Source organism: Cetorhinus maximus, chromosome 18 (assembly GCF_964194155.1).
Source record: "Cetorhinus maximus chromosome 18, sCetMax3.hap1.1, whole genome shotgun sequence".
NCBI classification, from domain to species: Eukaryota; Metazoa; Chordata; class Chondrichthyes; order Lamniformes; family Cetorhinidae; genus Cetorhinus; species Cetorhinus maximus.
The window spans coordinates 64,952,436-64,975,678 of record NC_135896.1 but is presented as its reverse complement, the minus strand read 5'-3'; the positions used below and the strand labels follow the sequence as shown (position 1 = coordinate 64,975,678).

The following is a 23,243-nucleotide window of genomic DNA, read 5'->3' as shown; positions in this document are numbered from 1 at the left end:
AATGGGTTGCGAATAAAACTGCCGATGCTGGAAATCCAAAACAAAAATGTGGAGTAAACACAGCAGATCTAACAGCTTCAGTGAACAGAAACACAGGTTATTGTAGAGTACTGTAACCGTCCAAACCAATGCTGCCCTCACATGGTTGGAACCTATCTAATGGAGTCCAATTTGAAGGCATGTTCCTCCTTCACGATTTCGCCATTTGCAAGGTTTCGCGGGAACGTAACCCCCGCGAGCGGTAGGACTTTATTGTATTATAGTGTAACAATATTACAGATTAAACTTTTAATACAGATTTATCAAATTTCTTGGCCTTTAAAATACAAAAACATTAACGCACCTTAACACTTCCAACAAGTACTTCATCAGCTGTCTTTACCATATTCTTAAAGAAATCTTCCAGCTTCTCCTTCTTATTTTTTCCACGAATACTCAGCTTATAAAACAAAATAAACATTATCTTAGCCACTGCAGTGCTTACAGAAGTACTCTTCCACATAAATGTATGAATTAACATTTTAGTTTTAAACAAAAAAAATCTGCAATGTGTTATTTTTCCTCAATTAAAACTATACAAAAGGTTGTAGAGAGCAAGGATGGAGAGAGGCTCAAGTTTTGCTCTCCTTAGTTCCTAACCCCTGGCACCTACAATATACTTGAAATGGAGAAAATAAAGGAAGCAATCCAAACAACACTTTAAACATGAGCACAAAATACAGATATAAATATCATGCTACTTTCCTATTAACTTTTCTCATTTACCATAAATGAGTTGAAAAGCTGATCACTCATTCTCTGTAGGCATCAAGCCAGGTGGACCATAGCAGGATTCAAAGAAGTGAAAATTTACCCAACTTCCTCTTAAAATATATCTTTTAAGATCACATATATACAATATGATGGCAAATTACAGTAAATAACCAACATACGCACAATGTTACAGCAGCGGTGGTGGGGGGCACTACAGTACTTAATTTCCTCACATGATGAGTTCCCAATTCTCTGTAGGAGGGAACAAGGTGATATTGGACACCTTGCTAAAGGTACTACACATTTTATATCTTCAGGTATCTTAAGTCCTCAAAAGGCGAGGAAATAAACAGGCAGGCCCTTAATCTTCTGTTTCCATTGATTTCAAAGTTTAGCCTGCTGCAAGGAGATGCAGTAAAGCAGCCTAAGGCAACTTTTCCTTCCAATATTACCCTGATCATATTCTATTCCAGACAATATGGCTGACATCTGGAACATGTCATAAGAGAAATTTTCTGATGCTAATTGATGTTTTATCATTCATTTGTAGCACTACAACCAACTAACATTTTCATTATTTATTGTTACTGTGGACAGATTATATTTGAGAATTTACAAATAGCTCAGTTTGCATTTACAAGTTTGATTATACATCAGGTTCTGCGTGCAAATTTATTCAGTTTTTGAAAAAGGTTATTAATTTAACACCACAAATTTTTAAACAAAGGCAGGTCATTTATATCAAGGAGAATGATATCCATTCTGAATTTACACAGAGACCAGATTCAGAAAACTAGAGGTTGCTGCCAGTTAAAAAGGAGTCTTCATTCACATCAAGTTACAACACAAACTGTTTGTCCAAAAAAAATCCAATGTTTGCTTTTGCTTTACAATCAGTAAAGGAAACTTGTGTTTTGTGTTAATGTAATGCAGAAGCATTAAAACATAAACCTTTTAAAGACTGTAATTTTTTTTAAGCTCTGTGATTTAAGTCACTTCTAATTTGTTTCCATTATTGAACAACATGCATTAAAGCCATATTCCAAGCAAACCAAATACTTGAAATGCAGAAAATAAGGGAAGGAATCCAGCACACAGTATACATGAACACTGTCAAAATACAGGCATATCAGACATTCTCCAATTAACTGTTCATTTACCATAAGTTGAAAATTAAACTAATCTCAATATAAATGTTACAGATAAAATACTTCATAAAGTAAACTCAACTGACATCTTGATTATATTCCAAGAAGATATGAAAGTTTAAGTCATTTCGAAGAACTGGATGTGCAGCTACACGACACAAAAAAACCTCATGCATGGCAACGGTTTTCTTGAATATAGCCAAGTACTCACTGTAACAAGAAAATAGTTAAAGTCACCATTAAGAATTGCAGACAATGAGTTGGCTTTGTTAAACTGCATGGTATATAGCATGCTCACGCTTCAAGTTCCTGCTTCATCTTTGTGAACTCTTCCTTAGTCATTGATCCTTCTCCTTCCCCTAATTTCTGCAGTTTATCTCTTGAAGCATCAAAGTCAGGCTTTGGTGGTGCTGGTGGGATCTGTTGAGATGATACGTACTTTAGTTTTAGCTGGAGAATTAGGTACTCTTACTAAAAATACTTATTTTTGTGATAGACCCACTTTCCGTTGTTTAATAAAACTGCACTGGGGGGGCAAAAAAATAACAATATTCTATTACTCAGACTTCATGATAAGTTTTGCATTTGTGATTATGTAATTCAAGTTTAGAAGAAACTTGACCTGTAGCCTAACCAATGCAATTTATATCCCATTTCCAATTGCACCCAAAACAGAAATGCTACCCCTATACTTTTTATTTGTTGTAGCAGCAAATTTGTTTATTGGATCTTAAAATTCAGCTTACCAGAGTGATATTGTGCAGCACAAGTGTTGTGTTTAAAATAAAAGAAAACTTTACTCGAAAGGTGATTAATGTTTGGAATGATGCATCAGATGAATACTAGAATCAGAGCTGATAAGGTTGTTGGAAAACGCAGGACAGTACTAGACAGGGTGTAATGAAATGTCAGTACTAAGCCAGAAGAACCAAATTGCCTTTTCTCATCCTTAAAATTTTCTTATATTCCTGAACCAGAAACAGCAATTTGAATACATTTTGAAACCTTAATATTTTCAGCAATATCAGTAATCATGAAAAGTTAAATAAGGCTCAAACATTATGTAGCCAAATCATACTTCACAAAATTCTTGACTGCATTAGTAGTGCAGTTCTTAAAAATGGTCATAGACTTAAGTTGAACAGAAGAAAGTTAGCCTTACTAGCCAACAGAAGTAGTGGGCTAAAAAAGTTGTAAACTCTTGGGTACATAACTCAACAAAGAAAACAGAAACTCAATCTGTGACCATGTGCATGTCAAGGACTTGATCTTTCATAATATTGTGGTTTTCTGTTGTGGATACCAGAAAACATTTCCAATGCAATTTGTATTTGACCATACAATTTCCCAATACTACTTCCCAGAAAAAAGTAATGAATCAGCATTTGATCCAAGTATAAAGTATAATGCCAAGAAATTTGAAGACTTCCACAGCTCAGGACACTTGTTTCCAATTTAGCTAAATCAGGCTGGAGTTTACAATGCCTTCACTAGAGTTATAGATTATTTTCACTTAAGCCACGTGCTTACTTAGCATTATTTAACCCAAACTTTAATATGCTGTACTATTAAAAAAAAACAAACCCACTCAAATGTTATCGCTCTACCCCCCTCTTTCCCTCCTGCTCTCCATTCAGTCTATTAAAATGGATGCCTGGCATTTTCAGGATCTGTAAGCCCACATTTAAAGCAGGCACAAATAACAGCTGATTTTGGAGATAGAGAATATGTTTTAGAATTTTGCTTCATTTTGCATCACTGAGTCATAGAAATATACAGATGGAAGGAGGCCAATCAGCCCATCATGCCCACACTAGCTAACAAGTAGCCATCCAGAGTAATCCCACTTTCCAGCCCTTGGTCCATAGCCTTGTACGTTACTTCAAGTGCATTTCTAAGAACTTTTAAAAATGTTGAGGGTTTCTGCCTCAACCACTCTTTCAAGCAGCGAGTTCCAGATTCCCACTACCCTCAGGGTGAAAAAAAATCTCCCCTTGAATTCCCTCTAAACCTCTTATCCCAAATATATGTCCCCTGGTTGAAGACCCCTCAATCAAGAGTTGGGCCGTCTTATCCACTCCATCGAGACTCCTCAATTTTATGCACTTTAGTTAAGTCTCCCCTCAGCCTCCTCTGTTCCAAAGAAGCCCTAGCCTATCCAATCTTTCCTCATAACTAAAATTCCTCCGTCCAGGCAAGATACCCGTACATCTCCTCTGCACCCTCTCTAGTGCAATCACATCTTTACAATAATGCAGTGACCAGAACTGCACACAACAGTCCAGCTGTAGCCTAACTAGTGTTTTATGTGTTTTAAAAGTCTGCTAAAACAGATAGTGGTACTAACTTGGCAATGTCTACATCAAACTTAAACCAAAGGAAATAACTAGCAGAGATATAATTTCAAGAGTTTTACTTTCAAACAAAGTAGATAAAAAGTATGCCAAAATTTCAATGTCACCACATTCAACTTGTGTCTTCAATTTATTAGGCTCTTTATTTGACATTTAAAACTAGAACTATAATTAACTGGTCATTTAAACTTATTCCAAATTGATACCAAATTGAAGGATCCCTCAAAAACATGAAATGATGTGCTTTATAAGTTATTACTTCAACAATTTTCCCTCCCCCCATCCTATGTTTTTCTGAGAATAGGTTTGCTTCCAAAATGCATTTTTTTTAAAAAAAGGATAGAAGTCAAATTAGAATAAGACAAGCAACAATATACAATTCTGTGTTACCTTCCCTCCCCCACCCATTTCCCCATTCATAGGTGTTAAAAATGGGAACTTTGGTTTTATAGGTCTATGTAGCTAATCTTTTCAGTTTAAAAAAAATGAAGGTGGAGCTAATTAGTTGGTTTCAATACATATTTTTTCATATGCTAGAGTAACTAACTGAACATAAAAAAGCTCCAAGAAATGTCTCACCAAAATGCCATTTGTTTTCCTCTCAGACAAAAAGCTTTGACAACAGTGCATTTTTCAGCATCAACATTTGCTCCATTATTTCAAAATTGTTTGGAAAATGTGAACAGAAAGTACACAAGGCAAAGAAAAAAAAATCCCATCAATGGCATTGACTGAACAATACTGATGGAACTCTAGGCACAACACATATACTCAGGGTTTAAGACTAAATTCGGCACAAATGCACAGCTTTGGGCAAACATATTGCCAAAGTCAATCACTTGGCAGAGGCTGAGCATTCAAATAAAAACTTCAAGGAATATATTAAAACAAAATAAAATGTATCTGTTGAATTGTTTATGTTATTAAGAACAATGCCTCTGAAAAAATTGCTTATTTAGGACAGAAACTTCTGCAGAGGAGGGAATTTTCTGATTTATTTCAAAAAATAGAATGATTCAATTAGCTCACTGAATTGGCAGTTTTGAAACGAGTTTCCCATTTCATAATGTTTAACTATTAACATAAGAATCCTAAATATTTACATTTATTTCCACTAAAAATGTTGGTATTAAAATGTTACAGGAAGCAACATTTTGTAGACAGAATGTACATGTCATAGGAAAGATAAATATAAAAGTATTTTATAAATTGCATCAGGACAGAACTTAGCTTGTGTCACATTGGCAGGCTCCCCCCTTTAGGACACTCCTGTACTTTTAAAGATTATTCATTCCACTTTATTTCTTTTGCCCAAGCGATATTTGAACTATCTTAGCAACTGTCTTAAATACTCAGAGTACTAATGATTTGTTTTGCTCTATAATTGTTTAGAAAAATAATGCTCAATTAAGTAAGTTGCAATCCATCAGATTACACTATTGATTCTAGCATAAAGACCACCAACAACTCAACTATTAAAAGGGGAATCACTGCCATTTGGGAGGGGAAGAAAACATCTTTCAAGAAACAACGTTTATTAGGCAAATTCAACTTTTTCTTCATTGTTTGTCATTTATAATTTCAAGAAACATTTACAGGTTATCTATATAAACTCCAAGTTGTCTTAAGATACTTAAAACATTGACAGTTGGTAAGGAAAAATGTGTTGTATTGTAATCAGCAGACTATTACATTTCTATAACACTCACAACATAGCCAGCATATTCTTCATTTTCAACAAAAGCATCATGAAGCCAGACAAATTCTTCATGTTGACGCACTACAGAAAATTCATCCTGTTTGAAATTAGGTAGGGAACTCTGCAGGAAAACAAGCACACTTTAACAATTTAGCTTTACCCTGTTTTAAAGAGAAAATGAATTATGTCATGTCTTAGATACAATATGAAAACAAAGACATTGCCCAGGTAGTGGGATATTATATAAATGCAGTAGCAGAAACATCATAATCAGGTTACATAAAAAAGCTGCCACCAATAAATGAAGTTGTAAAGTGGGTAGTATGTGGATTTTAAACATGGATGCATTAAGTACACAATCCTGGGCAAGATTAGCAGTAGCCATGCAGGCATGGGAGGAGAAACTATGAGGAAAGATGTGGTATATGCACTAAGATAGGTAGAATGGCAACTTGAAGTTTGGTGCCACTGAAGTTGGTCAATGAGAGGTGTTAACGGAGAAAGGGATGAACATTAGTGTTTATGGCAAGCAAGAGGTTGAAGATCAGCAAGAATAGCGAGCCTTAACTGCAGTGACACAAGATATTATTGATGGCTTTGATCTGGGTGATTTTGATGTTGAGGAATTAGCAGAAAGCAGTTTAAAGGGACTCAAACCAGGGTAGCAAATAGCAGTAGGGACACAATGAACCATTAAAAACCCTTGATAAGAAACAGGAATTTAAGGGCTAGATATGTACTCTGAGAGGACAAAGGTGTTGATGACAGACTTCTTAAATATGTTTGGGGTGATGCAGCAATATTGAAAAGGGTGGGAATTAGGTCCGATGACAAAACTTGAACCATCAGTATGAAGCCAAGTCAAAGAAGTTGAATGGTCAGGAGTTGCATGGAAATAGGTCAAAGGAGGAAATGACAGCGTTATTGGTGGAACAGAGTCTAATAAGTGTTTTACATTACTCAAACAGAAAATAATTTTTTGTACATCACTTTGGCTATCCCCGAAGAAAAATCCAATTAATCAGTGTCAACATAACACAAATGGCAAACCAAATTAGCAATAATACTGTGGAGGATGAATTCATGGGATGTGTATGAGATGGCTTTTTAGACCAGTACATCCAGGGACCAACTGGGGAACAGACTATCCTAGATTTGGTATTGTGCAATGAGAAGGGGTTAATTAATAATTTCATTGTGTGGGGTCCTTTAGGGAACAATGACAGTGGACAGGCAAAGGTTAATATTTAAGGAACTAATGCATGGATTGTAACAGTTGTACATTCCTCTTTGGTGCAAAAACACAACAGGAAAAGCGGCCCAACATGGTTAACAAAAGAAATTAAAGATCGTGTTAGATCCAAAAAGGAATCATATAAAGCTAGAAAACGTAGCAAGCCTGAGGATTGGGAGCAGTTTAGAATTCAGCAAAGGAGGACCGAGAGATTGATTAAGAGGGGAAAAATAGAGTATGAGAGTAAACTTGCAAGGAACATAAAACCAGACTGTAAAAGCTTCTATATGTAAAAAGAGAAATATTAGTGAAGACAAATGTAGGTCCCTTACAGTCCGAAACAGGAGAATTAATAGTGAACTGCTTCAATTCTGTCTTCATGGAGGAAGACACAAATAACTTCCCAGAAAAGCTAAGGAACCAAGGGTCTAGTGAGGAGGAGGAATTGAAGGAAATTAGTATTACTAAAAAAACAAGTGCTGGGGAAATTAATGGGACTGAAAGCCAATAAATCCTCAGGGCCTGATAATCTACATCCCAGTGTACTAAAGGAGGCGGCCATAGAAATAGTGGATGCAATGGTTATCATCTTCCAAAATTCTATAGATTCTGGAACAGTCCCAGCAGATTGGAGGGTGGCAAATGTAACCCCGTTATTTAAAAAGGAGGGAGGGAGAAATAGGGAATTACAGGTCGGTTAGTCTAACATCAATAGTAGGGTAAATGCTAGAATCTATTATAAAGGATGTGACAACAGGACACTTAGAAAATATAACGGGATTAGACAAAGTCAACATGGATATATGAAATGGAAATCATGTTTGACAAACCTACTGGATTATTTTTTGAGGACATAACTAGCAGAATAGATAAGGGAGTGGATGTGGTGTATTTGGATTTTCAGAAAGCTTTTGATAAAGTCCCCCATAAGAGTTAGTGTGCAAAATTAAAGCACATGGGATTGGGAGTAATATATTGGCAGGGGCTGAGAATAAGTTAACAGACAGGAAACAGTAGAAATAAATGGGTCTTTTTCCAGAGACGAGGTGACTAGTGAGGTCCCGCAGAGATCAGTGCTTTGGCTCCAGCTATTCACACTATATATCAATGATTTGGATGAGGGAACCAAATGTAATGTTTCCAAGTTTGCTGACAACACAAAATTAGATGGGAATGTGAGTGGTGGGGAGGGTATTGTGAAGCTTCAAGACAATTTCGACAAGTTGAGTGAGTCGGCAAATATACAGCAGATGTAGTATAATGTGGATAAGTGTGGAGTTACCCACTTCAGCAAGAAAAACAGAATGGTAGTGTTATTTAAATGGTGCTAGATTGGGGAATGTTGATGTACAAAGGGACCTGGGTATCCTTGTACACCTATCACTGAAAGCAAGCATGCAGTGATGGCAAATGCTGTATTGGCCTTCATTGCAAGAGGATTTGAGTACAGGAGCAAGGATGTCTTACTGCAGCTGTACCGAGCCTTGGTGAGACCACACCTGGAGTACTGTGTGCAGTTTGGTCTCCTTATCTAAGAAAGGATATACTTGCCATAGAGGAAGTGCAGCAATAGTTCACCAGATCGATTCCTGGGATGGCAGGATTGTCGTATGAGGAGAGATTGGGTCAACTAGGCCTGTATTCACAGGAGTTTAGAAGATTTGAGAGGGGATCTCATTGAAACATATAAAGTTCTGATAGGGCAGGACAAACTGGATGCAGGGATGATGTTTCCTCTGGCTGGAGGATTTAGAATAAGGGGTCACAGTCTCAGGAAATGGGGTAGGTCATTTAGGATGGAGATGAGGAGAAATTTCTTCACCCAGAGGGTGGTGAATTCTCTACCACAGAAGGCTGTAGAGGCCAAGTCACTGAATATAGTTAATAAGAAAATAGATTTCTAGGCTCTAAAGGCATCAAGAGGTATGGGGAGAGAGCGGGAGTTTGGCGTTGAGATAGAGGATCAGCCTTGATCATACTGAATGGCCGGGCAGGCTCGAAGGGCTGAATAACCTACTCCTGCTCTTATTTTCTATGTTTTTAAACGGTAAAATAAATAAACGAGAACAAAAGGTCGACCTGAAATGCTAACTGTTTCTCTCTCAACAGATGCTGCCAGACCTGCATATTTCCAATTTTTCCTGTTTTTATTATACTTATGAACATGTCCAACAAGTATCTGCTTACCAGAAACTCTGCGATTGTCTCTATGCCTATTTTGTATCGACTAATTAATCATGGAAGCTATGTAAAATACCTTGTCTAAATTATAGCATGATTTTTCACTGTATATTGCAGATCACTAAAAAAGGACAAAACTTAAAACGGCAAGTGATTTTTAAGGTGGATAGATTTTTTCCTAATTACGCACAAACTGTCAACAAATTTGTTTTAAAAAGAGGCTTTAAAATTTGTTGAGTCTGTTGCCTTAAATAACAAAGAAGTGAGCAAAAAGTATTTTCTTGACAACATAAGGCTTGGATTTTAGATAATAGGAAACAGAAAAAGAGGAACTAAATCCATTTGTGGTTTCCGCAATTATTGTAATTGCAAATTTCTACAGAACCTGATACAGTCACCTAGAGTTTACAGGAACCATACCACCATAATGAAGATTAGCTTCATGTAGCCACATCTATTCCAGTTAGAAAAATAATCAAACCCAAAATTCTAGGACTTTTTCAGCAATGACTGATATTTCAATAGAGATGTAGAATTGGGCTGTGAAGTACTAGTCTCTGTTAGTACACTCTGCTAGCATAACACAATATTGCATCCATGTTCCCCACAAGTGAGTTTTCAATCTTTATCAGCACCACCAATGTAGGCTCTCTGGAGGGCCTATAACCAGGAATTAAGTTTGCCTTTTATTTGGGTATTATTAATGAATTATCACTTCCATATATTTTGACCACTGTCACTTGTAACTAAGCAAAAGTGCCAAGCAATAGAAATATAGCAAGTGTGTTTAAAAAGAAAACTTGTATTATTCTAACATAGTCCATCCAGAATATTAGTCCCTCAACCCATAAAGTGTACACAGCAAGTCAGTCACTCATGAAAAAAAATCCTTGAAATTTGGGTCAGGATGAAAAAAATTCAGGCAAGAAATTCAGGCCCTTGGTAAATTTTTGCTTAACAGAAATTCTGTGAATAAAGTTACTGAGAATAATGAAGTTTCAGATAGCCACGAAAGCCACACACAAATTTCTGCACAAATTATAGCACAATATTTCACTGTTTACCACATATTAGAAAGTAGTACAGGTTATTTAAAGGGTTCAGTTTTCACCTTAAATTTTAAATCCCTTTACCTTTGTGTGAACTGTAAATTTTACTTTATCTCTTTCACTAAGAGCATCAGAAATGTCAACCTGAAGAAAGGCATCTGTTTGAAGATCCACAATGACTGGTCTAGGCTGAAGTGGAAAAAAAAATTGAAAAATAAGCCTCAAAATGTACATTTCATTAAAAAATAAAGTTGAATATAAAGTTTAATGTAGAAAAATGTGAATTAGTAATTATGCTATGAGAATGGGGAAAGGAAACTATGTTAAATGGTAAGATTTTAGATTGAGTAAAGCAGCAAGAGGAACTTGGTGTGCAGCTATGTGAGCCACTAAAAGTAAAAGGACTAATGAAACTCTTGTTTTTATATCTCATGTCATGGAATACAAAAGCAAGTTGGTGATGTTAAACTTGTACAAGACTTTAATTAGCTGAGAGCAATATTTTGGGTTCGCCCATTACAAGATAGATATATAAGAGCAACAATTGTGTAGCATGGATTCACTAGGAAATTGCTAGAGGCGAGGTGTTTTAATTATGAAGACATTTGCAAAGTTGGTGATTTTTCACTGGAGCTGAAATGGTTAAGGGCTGTTCTACCAGAAGTCTTCAAGGTAATGAAAGACAATTGTAAAATACTGAAAGATCATTTCCACTACTTGGCAAACAAGGTAACATAAATTTCTTAAAATCACAAACAATTGAAGGGGAAGTTAAAAATAAGTTTTGTTACATAGCTAGTGATTAGAATGTGGAATTTCATGCCTCCAACTATTGTTGAAGCAGGGTCTACAAATTCTTAGAGGAGAATTAGATAGCTGAACAAAAAAGAAAAATCTTACAGAGTATAATGTGCCAAGAGAGTAGAATTAGACTAGGTGCCTCATGTGGGGGAAATATTAGCAGACTTGATGGGCCTGTGATTCTAATCATAGAGGTCTACAGCACAGAAAAAGGCCCTTCAGCCCATCGAGTCTGCGCCGGTCAAACAAGTACCTAACTATTCGAATCCCATTTTACAGCACTAGGCCCATAGCCTTGTATGCCATGGCATTGCAAGTGCACATCCAAATACTCCTTATGTTATGAGGGTTTCTGCCTCTTCCACCCTTTCAGGCAGAGAGTTCCAGATTCCCACCACCCTCGGTGAAAAAATTCTTCCTCACATCCCCTCTAAACCTCCTGCCCCTTACCTTAAATTCATGCCCCCTAGTTACTGATCCCTCCACCAAGGGTAAAAGTTTCTTCCTGTCTACTCTATCTATGCCCCTCAATTTTATACACCTCAATCATGTCCCTCCTCAATCTCCTCTGCTTCAGGGAAAATAATCCCAGTCTATCCAATCTCTCCTCTCAACTAAAACTCTCCAGCCCAGGCAACATCCTGGTAAATCTCTGCACTCTCTCTAGTGCAATCACGCTTCACTAATCTACTGGAGTTTTTTGAGGATGTAACTAGTAGAATAGAAAAGGGAGAACCAGTGGATGTAGTGTATTTGGATTTCAAGAAGGCTTTTGGTAAGGTCCCATATAAGAGGCTAGTGGCAAAATTAAAGCATATGGGATGATGTTTTAAGAATGTCAAGATTTTCATGAAGGTAATCTCAGAAAATCTAACACGAAGTCCAACTGCAAGTACAAATGACTAAGTAAATGTTTCATTATTACATTGAAAAATCTGCAACCGATGACTTCTTTGTGCTGACATACAATTTTCTTTCTACCAATTGCGAGCTTTAGTTCATTTGCTACAAAATAGTTCTTCCATATTAAATCAACTTCTTTGCTGCAACATTTTATCCTTAAACTAAATGCATGTGTGTAAATCGACAATTATTACCTTATCTGAACATTAGACCAACAAACAGAAAGGATTTAAGATTTTGCCAAGACCAAAATATCCACAATTGGGCACGTGAAGAAAGAAAACCCAATAAACCAAAAGGCATGAGCATTTTTAAAAAATCCAAATATATTGTCAAGATGGCGATTTATTCGCCAACAAAATTCAAGCTTATCAATAAACTGTGCAATTCTGATTAAAGACAAGCACATTGGTTTCCTTTCAAAATAAACAATCCTTTATGCAAGTTTTAATGCATATTATAAAAAAACAAGGATCTTAACATTAAATGGATTTGGCCATGGGCACTCAGCTCCTGATCGCATTACAGCCTTGGCTCAAACATGAATGAAAGAGTTGAACTCAGTAGGTGAGGTGAGAGTCACGGCGCTTGAAATCAAGGCCACATTTGACCAAGTATGCCATCAAGGAGCCCCAGCAAAACTGAAGTCAATGGGAATCAGGGGGAAAATCTCCATTGGCTGGAGTCATACCTAGCACAAAGAAAGATGTTTGTGGTTGTTGAAGGTTAATCATCTCAGTCACAGAACATCATTGCAGAGTTCCTCAGGGTGGTGTCCTAGGCCCAACCATCTTCAGCTGCTTCATCAATGACCTTCCCACCATCATAAGGTCAGGAGAGGGGATGTTTGCTGATGATTGCACAATGTTCAGCACCATTTGCAACTGCTCAGATATTAAAGCAGTACATGCCCATATGCAGCATGACCTGGACAACATTCAGGGCTTGGGCTGATAAGTGACAAGGAACTTTCGCACCACACAAGTGCCAGGCAATGAACATACGAAATGGAGCAGAGTAGGCCATTCGGCCCCTCGAGCCTGTTCTGCCATTCAATAAGATCATGGCTAATCTGTTTGTGTTTCGAATTCCACATTCCTGTCTAACCCCAATAATCATTGATTCTCTTGCCTAACAAGAATATATCCACCTCTGCCTTAAAAATATTCAGTGACCCCGCCTCCACCGCCTGAGGAAAAAAGTGTTCAAAAGTCACAACTCAAAAAATTTCTCCTCACCTCTGTGCTATTAGGGTGACCCCTAATTTTAAAACAGTGCCCCCTAGTTCTGGACTCACCCACAAGAAAGCATCCTTTCCACGTTCACCTTGTCAAGACCATTCAAGATCTTATACACTTCAATCAAGTCATCCCTCACTCTTCTAAACTCCAGCAGAAACAAGCCCAGCCTGTCCAACCTTTCCTCACAAGACAACCCGCTCATTACAGGTATCAATCTAGTAAACCTCCTCTCAGCTGCCTCCAAAGTAGTTACAATTTCCTAGTGAATCCATATCAAAGGAGACCAAAACTACGCACAGTATTCGAGATGTGGTCTCACCAATGCCCTGTACAACGGAAGCATAACATCCTTACTTATATGTTCAATTCCTCTCGTAATAAAGGATAGCATTCCATTAGCCTTCTTGATTACACTCTGTGCCTGCATATTAACTTTCTGTGGCTCATGCACGAGAACACCTAGATCCCTCTGCACCTCGGAACTCTGCAGTCGGTCTCCGTTAAAGTAACACTGTTTTTTAAGTTCTTCCTGCCAAAGGTGAACTTCATATTTTTCCATATTATGCTCCATCTGCCAGATTTTTGCCCACTCACTCTTATCTACATCCATCTGCAAAATCCTCGTCTTCTTCACAACATACAAAGATAGGTGGGAAAATGTCGTCTGCAAATTTAGCTACCATGTCTTCACTCGCCTCATCCAAGTCATTGATGTAAATTGTAAAACATTGTGTCCCCAGCACAGACCCCTGTGGGACTCCACCTGTCACATCCTGCCAATCAGACAAATATACTCTGTTTTTGCCAGCAAGCCAGCCAATCTTCTATCCAGGCTAATATGTTACCCCTTACACTATGAGCTTTTATTTTCCACAATAACCCTTGATGTGGCACCTTATCAAATGCTTTCTGGAAATCCAAGTACAGTATGTCTACAGGCTCCCATCTATCCACCGCAAGTTACTCCTTCAAAGGATTCTAATAAGTTGGTTAAACATGATTTCCCTTTCATAAAACCATGCTGTCTCATCCAGATTACTGTAGGCTTTTCTGAGTACCCAGCTTTAACCTATTTAACGATCGGCTCTAACAACTTCCCCACGACAGACGTCAAGCTAACTGGCCTATAGTTTCCTGTTTTCTGCCTCCTTCCCTTCTTGAACAATAGGGTTATATTTGCTACTTCCCAGTCTGATGGAACATTTACAGAATCTAGGGAATTTTGGAAAATTAATACCAATGCATCGACTACCTCATTATCAATCTCCAACAAGAGAGAATCAAACCATTTCCCTTTGACATTCAATGGTATTACCATTGATGAATTCCCACTAACAACATTCTTGGGGGTTACCATTGACCAGAAACTGTACTGGATCGTATAAATACTGTGGCTACAAGAGCAGGCTGGGAATTCTGCAAGTAACACCTCCTGATTCCCCAAAGTCTGTCCACCATCTACAAGGCACAAGTCAGGGGTGTGATGGAATACTCTCCACTTGCCTGGATGAGTGCAGCTCCAACAACACTCAAGAAGCTTGACACCATCCAGGGCAAAGCAGCCTGTTTGATTGGCACCACATCCACAAACATTCACTCCCTCCACTCCCTCTGACGCACAGTGGCAGCAGTGTTCCCCATCTACAAGATGCACTGCAGCAACACACCAAGGCTCCTTTGACAGCACCTTCCAAACCACGATCTCTACCACTCAGAAGGAAATGGGCTGCACATGCATGGGAACACCACGAACCTGCAAGTTTTCCTCCAAGCCACACACCATCCTGATTAGGAAATATATCGCTGTCCCTTCACCATCACCAAGTCAAATTCCTGGAGCTCCCTTCCTAACAGTACTGTCTGTGTACCTACACCACGTGGACTGCAGCAGTTCAAGAAGGTGGCTCTCCACCACCACCTTCTCAAAGGCAATTAGGGGTGCGCAACAAATGCTGGCCCAGTCAGTGACACCCACATCCCATGAAAGAATGAAAAGAAGTTGGATGCCGGTTCCTAGTGGTCACTCCTGAGATTGTGCATGCAAGTTTGTGTAGCTAATGCATGATTATGTTCAATTAAACTATGTTTCACTGCTGCAGACATAACATATGGACATACAAATTAGGAGGAGTAGGCCACTCGGCTCTTTGAGCCTGCTCCATCATTCAATGTGATCATGGCTGATCCGACTGTAACCTCAACTCCACATTCCCACTTACATCAATAATCTTTCATCCCCATGCTTATTGAGGATCTATCCACCTCTGCCTTGAAAATATTCAGACTCTGCTTCCACTGCCTTTTGAGGAAGAGTTCCAAAGACTCAGCCCTCAAAAAAATTTCTCCTCATCTCTGCCCTAAAAGAGTGACCCCTTATTTTTAAAAATTCATTTACTGGATTTACAGAATGCTAGGCCAGCATTTATTGCCCATCCCTAATTGCCCTCAAGAAGGTGGTGGTGAGCTGCCTTCTAGAACTGCTGCAGTCCCTCTGGTGTCGGTACGCCCACAGTGCTGTCAAGGAGGGAGTTCAGGATTTTCACCCAGCGACAGATTTCCAAGTCAGGATGGTGAGTGGCTTGGAGAACTTCCAGGTGGTGGTGTTCCCATGTACCTGCTGCCCTTGTCCTTATAGACGGTAGTGGTCATGGGTTTGGAAGGTGCTGCCTAAGGAGTTTTGGTGCGTTTCTGCAGTACATCTTCTAGATGGTACACGCTGCTGCCACTGTGCGTCAGAGGGAGTGTTTGTGGATGTGGTGCCAATCAAGCAGGCTGCTTTGTCCTGAATGTTGTCAAGCTTCTTGAGTGTTGTTGGAGCTGTACTCATCCAGACAAGTAGAGAGTATTCCATTGCACTCCTGACTTGTGCCTTGTAGATGGTGGACAGGCTTTGGGGAGTAAGGTGCTGAGTTACTTGCTGCAGGATTCCTAGCCTCTGATCTGTTGTTGTAGCCACAGTATTTATATGACTGGTCCAGTTCAGTTTCTGGTCAATGGTAACCCCCAGGATATTGATAATGGAGGATTCAGCGATGGTAATGCCATTGAACATCAAGGGGCGATGGTTAGATTCTCTCTTGTTGGAGATGGCCATTGCCTGGCATTAGTGTGGTGTGAATGTTACACGTCGCTTGTCAGCCCAAGCCTGGATATTGTCCAGGTCTTGCTGCATTTGGACATGGACTGCTTCAGTATCTGAGGAGTCACGAATGATGCTGAACATTGTGCAATCATCAGTAAAAATCCCCACTTCTGTCCTTCTGATGGAGGGAAGGTCATTGATGAAGAAGCTGAAGATGGTTGGGCCTAGGACACTCCCCTGAGGAACTCCTGCAGTATGTCCTGGAACTGAGAGGATTGAACTCCAACACCCACAACCATCTCCTTTGTGTTAGGTATGACTCCAACCAGTGGAGAATCTTTCCCCCTCATTCCCATTGACTCTAGTTTTGCTAGGACTTCTTGATGCCACACTTGGTCAAATGCTGCCTTGATGTCAAGTGCATTCACACTCACCTCACCTCTGGAGTTCAGCTCCATCTTTGAACCAAGGCTGTCAGGAGCCAAGTGACCCTGGAGGAGCCCAAGTGGAGCGTCATGAGCAAGTTATTGCTAAGCAAGTGCCACTTGATAGCACTGTTGATGACCCCTTCCCTCACTTTACTGATGGAGAGTAGACTAATGGGGCGGTTATTGGTCGGGGTGGATGCATCCTGCTTTGTGTACACAGGGCCTAGCTGGGCAATTTTCTACATTGCCGGGTAGATGTCTGTTTTGTAACTCCTTTGAGGACAAACAAACAAACTAAATTAACAAAATCAGGGACTAATTTAAAGATAGCCCAACTAAAGGGAAACTGCAAAAACAAGAGACAAAATCTAAAGGAAACTTGAGCACGGTAGATGCCCGTGTTGTAACTGTACTGGAACAGCTTGGCTAGGGCCACCGGAAGCTCTGGGGCACAAGTCTTCAGTGCTTTTGCCGGAATGTTGTCAGGGCTCATAGCCTTTGCAGTATCCAGTATCTTCAGCTGTTTCTTGATATCACGTGGAGTGAATTGAATTGACAGAAGACTGGTATCTGTGATGTTGGGGACCTCTGGAGGTGGCCAAGATGGATCTTCCACTCGGCACTTCTGACTGAACACTGTTGCGAATGCTTCAGCCTTATCTTTTGCACTGATGTGCTGGGATCCTCCATCATTGAGGATGTGGATATTTGTGGAGCCTCCTCCTCCAGTGAGTTGTTTACTTGTCCACCATTATTCACGATTAGATGTGGCAGGACTGCAGAGCTTCGATCTGATTCGTTGGTTGTGGAATCACTTAGTTCTGTCTATCACTTGCTGTAGATGCTGTTTGGTACACAAGTAGTCCTGTGCTGTAGCTTCACCAGGACGACATCTCAATTTTAGGTATGCCTGGTGCTGCTCCTGGCATGCCTTCCTGCACTCTTCATTGAACCAAGGTTGATCCCATGGCTTGGTGGTAATGGTAGAGTAGGGGGTATGCCAGGCCATGAGGCTACAGATTGTGGTTGAATACAATTCTGCTGCTGCTGATGGCCCACAACGCAGTGACCCCTAGTATTAGATTCTCCCGCAAAATGAAAGATTCTCTCCACATCCCTCTGTCAAGATGCCTCAGGATCTTATGCGTTTCAATCAAGTCACGTCTTACTCTTCTAAACTCCAGCAGATACGAACCTCGCCTGTCCAATCATTCCTCATACGACAACCCACCCAATCCAGCTATTAGCTTAGTAAAGCTTCTCCGAACTGCTTCCAACGCCTTTACATCCTTCCTTAAATAAGATCAATACTGCACACACTACTCCAGGTGTGGTCTCATCAATGCCCTGTATAACTGAAATATAACCTCCTCACTTTTATATTCAATTCCCCTTGTAATAAATGATAACATTCTATTAGCTTTCCTAATTATTTCCGCGATTCATGCACTAGATCCCCTAGATTGACCAACCTCACAGCCTGGCCACCTTTCACCATTTAGGTAATGTGCTTTTTTTATTTTTCATGCTAAAATGGACAACTTCACTTTCCCACGTTATACTCCATTTGCCAGGTCTTTGCCCACTCACTTAACCTTTCTATATTCCTTTGTACCCTCTTTGTGTCCTCTTCATATCTTACTATCCTACCCATCTGTGTGTCATCAACAAATTTAGCAACCATACCTTTGGTTCCTTCCAAGTGTAGTTTAACAATGTAGTAAAATCTCCCAAGGCGCTTCACAGGAGCGTTATCAGACAAAATATGAGACTGGGCCACAAAGAGAGGTGAACAAAAAGGATAGTTTCATGAAGCACTTTAAAAGGAGAGAGGGAAAAAGTTTAGGCAGAGTATTCCAGAGCTAAGGATTTAAGCAGATGAAGGCACACCCACCAATGATGGAGCGAAGGAAATTGGGAATTCATAAAACAACAGAATTGGAGGAGTTTTGAGACCCTGGAGGATTGCAGAACTGGATGAGGTTATAGTAATAGGGTGAATACGTGGATGTAAAATTTAAAAATTGAGGCATTGTAGTACCAGGAGCCAATAAAGGTCAGTAGCACATGGTCTTTTTCACATAAAAACAATATGTTAAAACAAATCAACATTTTTTAAATTGCAGTAATTAATTCGCGTAAATGCAGCAACAACACTAACTCTGCACTTCACATACCACTAAATAGAACAAAGCAGTGCATACTTATAGCTTCAGCAGGTCACAGAACTAGACAAAGCTCATTCACATACTATACATTGTTCCCTACTCTTACTGATGAAGTAAAAGAAACAATTAACATGACAGTTGTTAAAATCTAAAGTTTATTAAAATCAAAACGGGAAGATGGTGGCATTGTGGTAATGTCAGTAATCCAGGTTAGCTCAGGCTAATGTTCCGGGGTCACAAAAATCAAAAATCCCACCATAGCAGCTGGTGGAATTTAAGTTCAATTAATAAATCTAGAATATAAAGCTAGTGTCAGTAATGATGGCCATTACAACTATCAATTGTTCTAAAAGCCCATCTGGTGCACTAATGCCTTATAGGGAAGACAATCTGCCATCCTTGCCCAGTCTGGCCTACATGTGACTCCAGACCCACAGCAATGTGGCTGACTCTTAACTGCGCTGTGAAATGGCCTAGCAAGTCACTCAGAGGTAATTAGGGATGGGCAAATGCTGACCTTATCAGCAATGCCCACATCTCATGAAAGAATAAAGAAAAAAAGTTACAGAAAAATTTTTTAGAAAATAATTATGCTAATTTTACAAGGGTGGAATAAGTGCTTTTTGTTGAAATTTAACAAGCATTTGAAAAATAAACTGGTTCTTCCAAAAGAGGATGTGACTTTTTTTTTTAGAAGAAATGCACCAGCTCATTTTTACTGCTAGAAAAATAATCTGATAGGCTAACTAAACTGCCACATGATACAAGCCTTCACTTCAAAGATCACCTTAAGAAAAAATTATCAAAGCTTGCCTCGATGCAACTCAGTGCCAGGCATATTAACTTACAAAATCAAGATCAAAACCAATTATGTTCTCCATAAAAGATAACAATATTTCTGTATTCATTCAGATATTGAAATCATATTTAAAGATTTGCTTGCTTTAAGCTATCAGCTCATATTAAGCATCTTATCTGGGTGCATTTGTGCCATCTAGGTACAAATGTCAAATGTACAGGAGATCAGGGTCAACAAAACACATTTTTTAATCAATTATTCCATTGCACAGACATCCCATGATATATATGAATACAATACAATCAAACCGAACACCAAAACCAGTGACAAAAAGATAGTGCAGTGTGTTACATACAAACAAATCAAGGTACACAAAAATTTGTTCCATCGCAACCATCCTTCTGTAGAAACTTACTGTCCCTGCATCACATCATCGAACTGTCTTTTTAATAAATACAGCTTTTGCCTTCATTACTCTAGAATGATCCCGCCATCAGTCTTTGCATGAAGTGCTATCTGAATCCTCAACTTGTCTCTTACCAGTTTGCACCAATATTTCCTTTGTCTGACATTAAAGGTCTAGATTGAAATAATGCCCTAAATTAACCATTTTCAATCCACTTTGGTATTTTATATATGTTATGATGCCAAATGTCCTCCCCAACATTTATTCTTCAACGAATACCATTTATTTGTTGAATGGTGCTGTGCTCAAATTGGTTGCAGTTAGTGGCTATATTTCAAAAGCACTCTGTTCATTGTGAAGAGTTGTGCCACATTCCGAGGCTATTACAGGCGCTATATAAATGCAGGTTCTTTTTTTCAAGAAGGTTCCAATACATTCAATTCCTTTCATAGCTGAAGAGTTCAAGCTTTTCTAACTTTACTTCATAACTCAGTTGACATGAGGGACCCAATTTTAACCCATTCAAAACCCATCGACCTGCAGAACGCTAAAATCAGGTCCGATGAATCAGCCTTATAGCTCTTAGTACTGTTTCCATGTTTGGTATTTCTCTAAAGCTTCAGTAACTGTAGGACTCAAGTTAAACTTTAACCAGAACACGAAATAACTTCTGCATGATGCCCTCAGGCTTATGCTCCACACTAATTTCACAATATGTTCAAACATTGTGTTTGTTCTGTTGACTGCTACTTTGCAATACTGGACATATGTTGAGTCTATCGCCCTTTGATCCCCTTCAGCTAGTTCAGCACAATTCAATAAATCTTGTGACAAAATGTAGAATTTCTGTAGTTTATTCAATGGGACTTTGAAATGGCTCAGAGCTAAAGTTCAAGCTGTCCCATTACTAAATGGCAAAATGATGGTCAGGGGGAAAGTTTCCTAAAAGGCCAGGCCAGATTGATTAAACTGGAAATAACCAGGATGGATGGGCTTTGTTCTATGTGCAAATTAAATTGTACATGGTCAAGACACTAAGAGCCACTGAAAATAAAACTGGCACATGCTCATTCACATTCTGTGCAATAATTTCTACTATTGCATCTTTAATCAGATTTTATTGACAGCTCTAACTTCAACAACCTTTGGACTGAAGATAAGTAAATTCCTCAGTGCTTCAGTCCTGGCAGGGAATCTATACTTAGGAAACTGATATGCAAATCAGCAAACAGTGCACCTGAAAGGTCTACAAACTTAACCATCACTTATTAGATTCCAAGCAATGTGTTCTGGGAAGTGTATTTTGACCACTTGTGGGGGGATTCCTAATTCTGTTTTTAAGTACTGTGTTGATTCAGTACTATTTGACCTTCAAATAAATTTGCACACATTCATCTGTATGTTCAGACACAATCACTGGTATTATTAGTAACAAGATCATTAGCAACACAATTTATGCACTTCAACTCAAAAATTCAAAATATGTTAGATCTAATTTAACATAAAAAGTACTATTCACACATTAAGGAGGGGGTGAAGTCACAAGTATGTTTTCAATATCTTTCAGACCTTCAACTACCCCACACCCTTGCAACATGCTTCTAGGCATGTTATTCCTGTAAATGATTTTTGCAACTTTATTTGGCAAATACTTCCATGTACATAGTGCAATCTCAGAAGTATATCACAATATTACTCAACTTACTGTTTACACTGATATAAACTAGGTCATGGGGGAAAGAAAAGAAAATAAAGCATAGTAATAACTTTATAATCTTTAAAGGCAATAATTTCTGGCATTATCAGTAGCTTGATAGAAGTAAGCCTGGTCAAAAAATTGACTTCATGATGCTCCAGATTTTTCACCATCATGAAGATCGGAGGACAAATTGATTTCCAGTTCATTCTGAACCATTTGAACCAACTGAGTTTCAAACTGAAGTAGGAATGGAGCTGCAGAGATCTCAGCCACGAGAGACCCTGATCTCTGTCCCCTCTTCCCCCAGCAAAACATTAAGCTTCCTGAGGGAAGGAAAATAATACAATTTACAAAAAGAACTTCCCTAAACCGCAATTTTTTTTTTGAGTCTGTTTCTTAACTGTTGTACAAACATATACTAATGTCCCCTTTTGTAGCAAAACTTCGTAAAGCAGACTTAATCATTTAAAACATGGAATTAACTCCAACAACAAATCAGAGAGTAAATGAATGTTAAGATCTTGATGTGAGAAAATAAGAGAATTAAGCAAAAAAAAAGCGAGACAATGGTACTGTAGCAACATACCTGACACTCAAAAGCGTCTTATCGGGAATAATTTAGGAAAAGAGAAGATTGGGACGGGGACAAGCGGATCTAAGGGGGGGGGGAGTGTGAAACGACAGCGCTGAACTTGCGGATTTCCCATTTAAGGCCCAAAGGAGAGACCGAGATTGGAGGAGCAGAAACTGAGAACAGCAAAAACTTACTCCTCTATCCTCCTCTGACAGGAAGTCGGGGCCGTCGTCCAAGCCTTCTTGCTGAGGGAACGGAAAACAACATTGTCATTGCAAACGGCAATACTAATGTCCGCGCCCCAAAACTTACACGTTAAGAAAGAAAGTGAAGCCACTAGTAAAAACCAGAATCAAATTAAACAAACCCACCATCATGGCTGCGCCGGAGAGGAGCCCGGCTCACGTGACACCCGGGGAACCCCGTGACTCAACAAACGGCGACGCAGTTCCTCCAATCGGCTGCCGTCACCCCCCGGGGGGCAGGGAGAGTGACGCCCAGTCAGCTGCTCTCAGCCAATGGGAGCAAGGAGAGTGACGCCCAGTCAGCTGCTGTCACCCGCTGGGGATAGAGAGTGTGACGCCCAGTCAGCTGCTGTCACCCGCTGGGGATAGAGAGAGTGACGCCCAGTCAGCTGCTGTCACCCACTGGGGATAGAGAGAGTGACGCCCAGTCAGCTGCTGTCACCCGCTGGGGATAGAGAGAGTGACGCCCAGTCAGCTGC

At 39.3% G+C, this 23,243-nt stretch overlaps 1 protein-coding gene across 1 annotated transcript in view; it reads right to left on the bottom strand.

The window, feature by feature from the left end:
• snx6 (sorting nexin 6) overlaps positions 1–22,991 on the bottom strand; it is a 54,944-nt gene extending 31,953 nt beyond the window's left edge. The window contains exons 1-7 of the mRNA XM_078562815.1: positions 22,891–22,991; positions 22,714–22,764; positions 10,503–10,607; positions 5,965–6,075; positions 2,200–2,321; positions 1,988–2,111; positions 344–439 (exon numbers count right to left, since the gene is read on the bottom strand). Of these exons, the coding sequence (XP_078418941.1) occupies positions 344–439; positions 1,988–2,111; positions 2,200–2,321; positions 5,965–6,075; positions 10,503–10,607; positions 22,714–22,764; positions 22,891–22,896 (615 nt within the window). The 5' untranslated portion in view covers positions 22,897–22,991. The remainder of the gene's footprint in view (positions 1–343; positions 440–1,987; positions 2,112–2,199; positions 2,322–5,964; positions 6,076–10,502; positions 10,608–22,713; positions 22,765–22,890) is intronic.
• Positions 22,992–23,243: the final 252 nt, after the last annotated feature.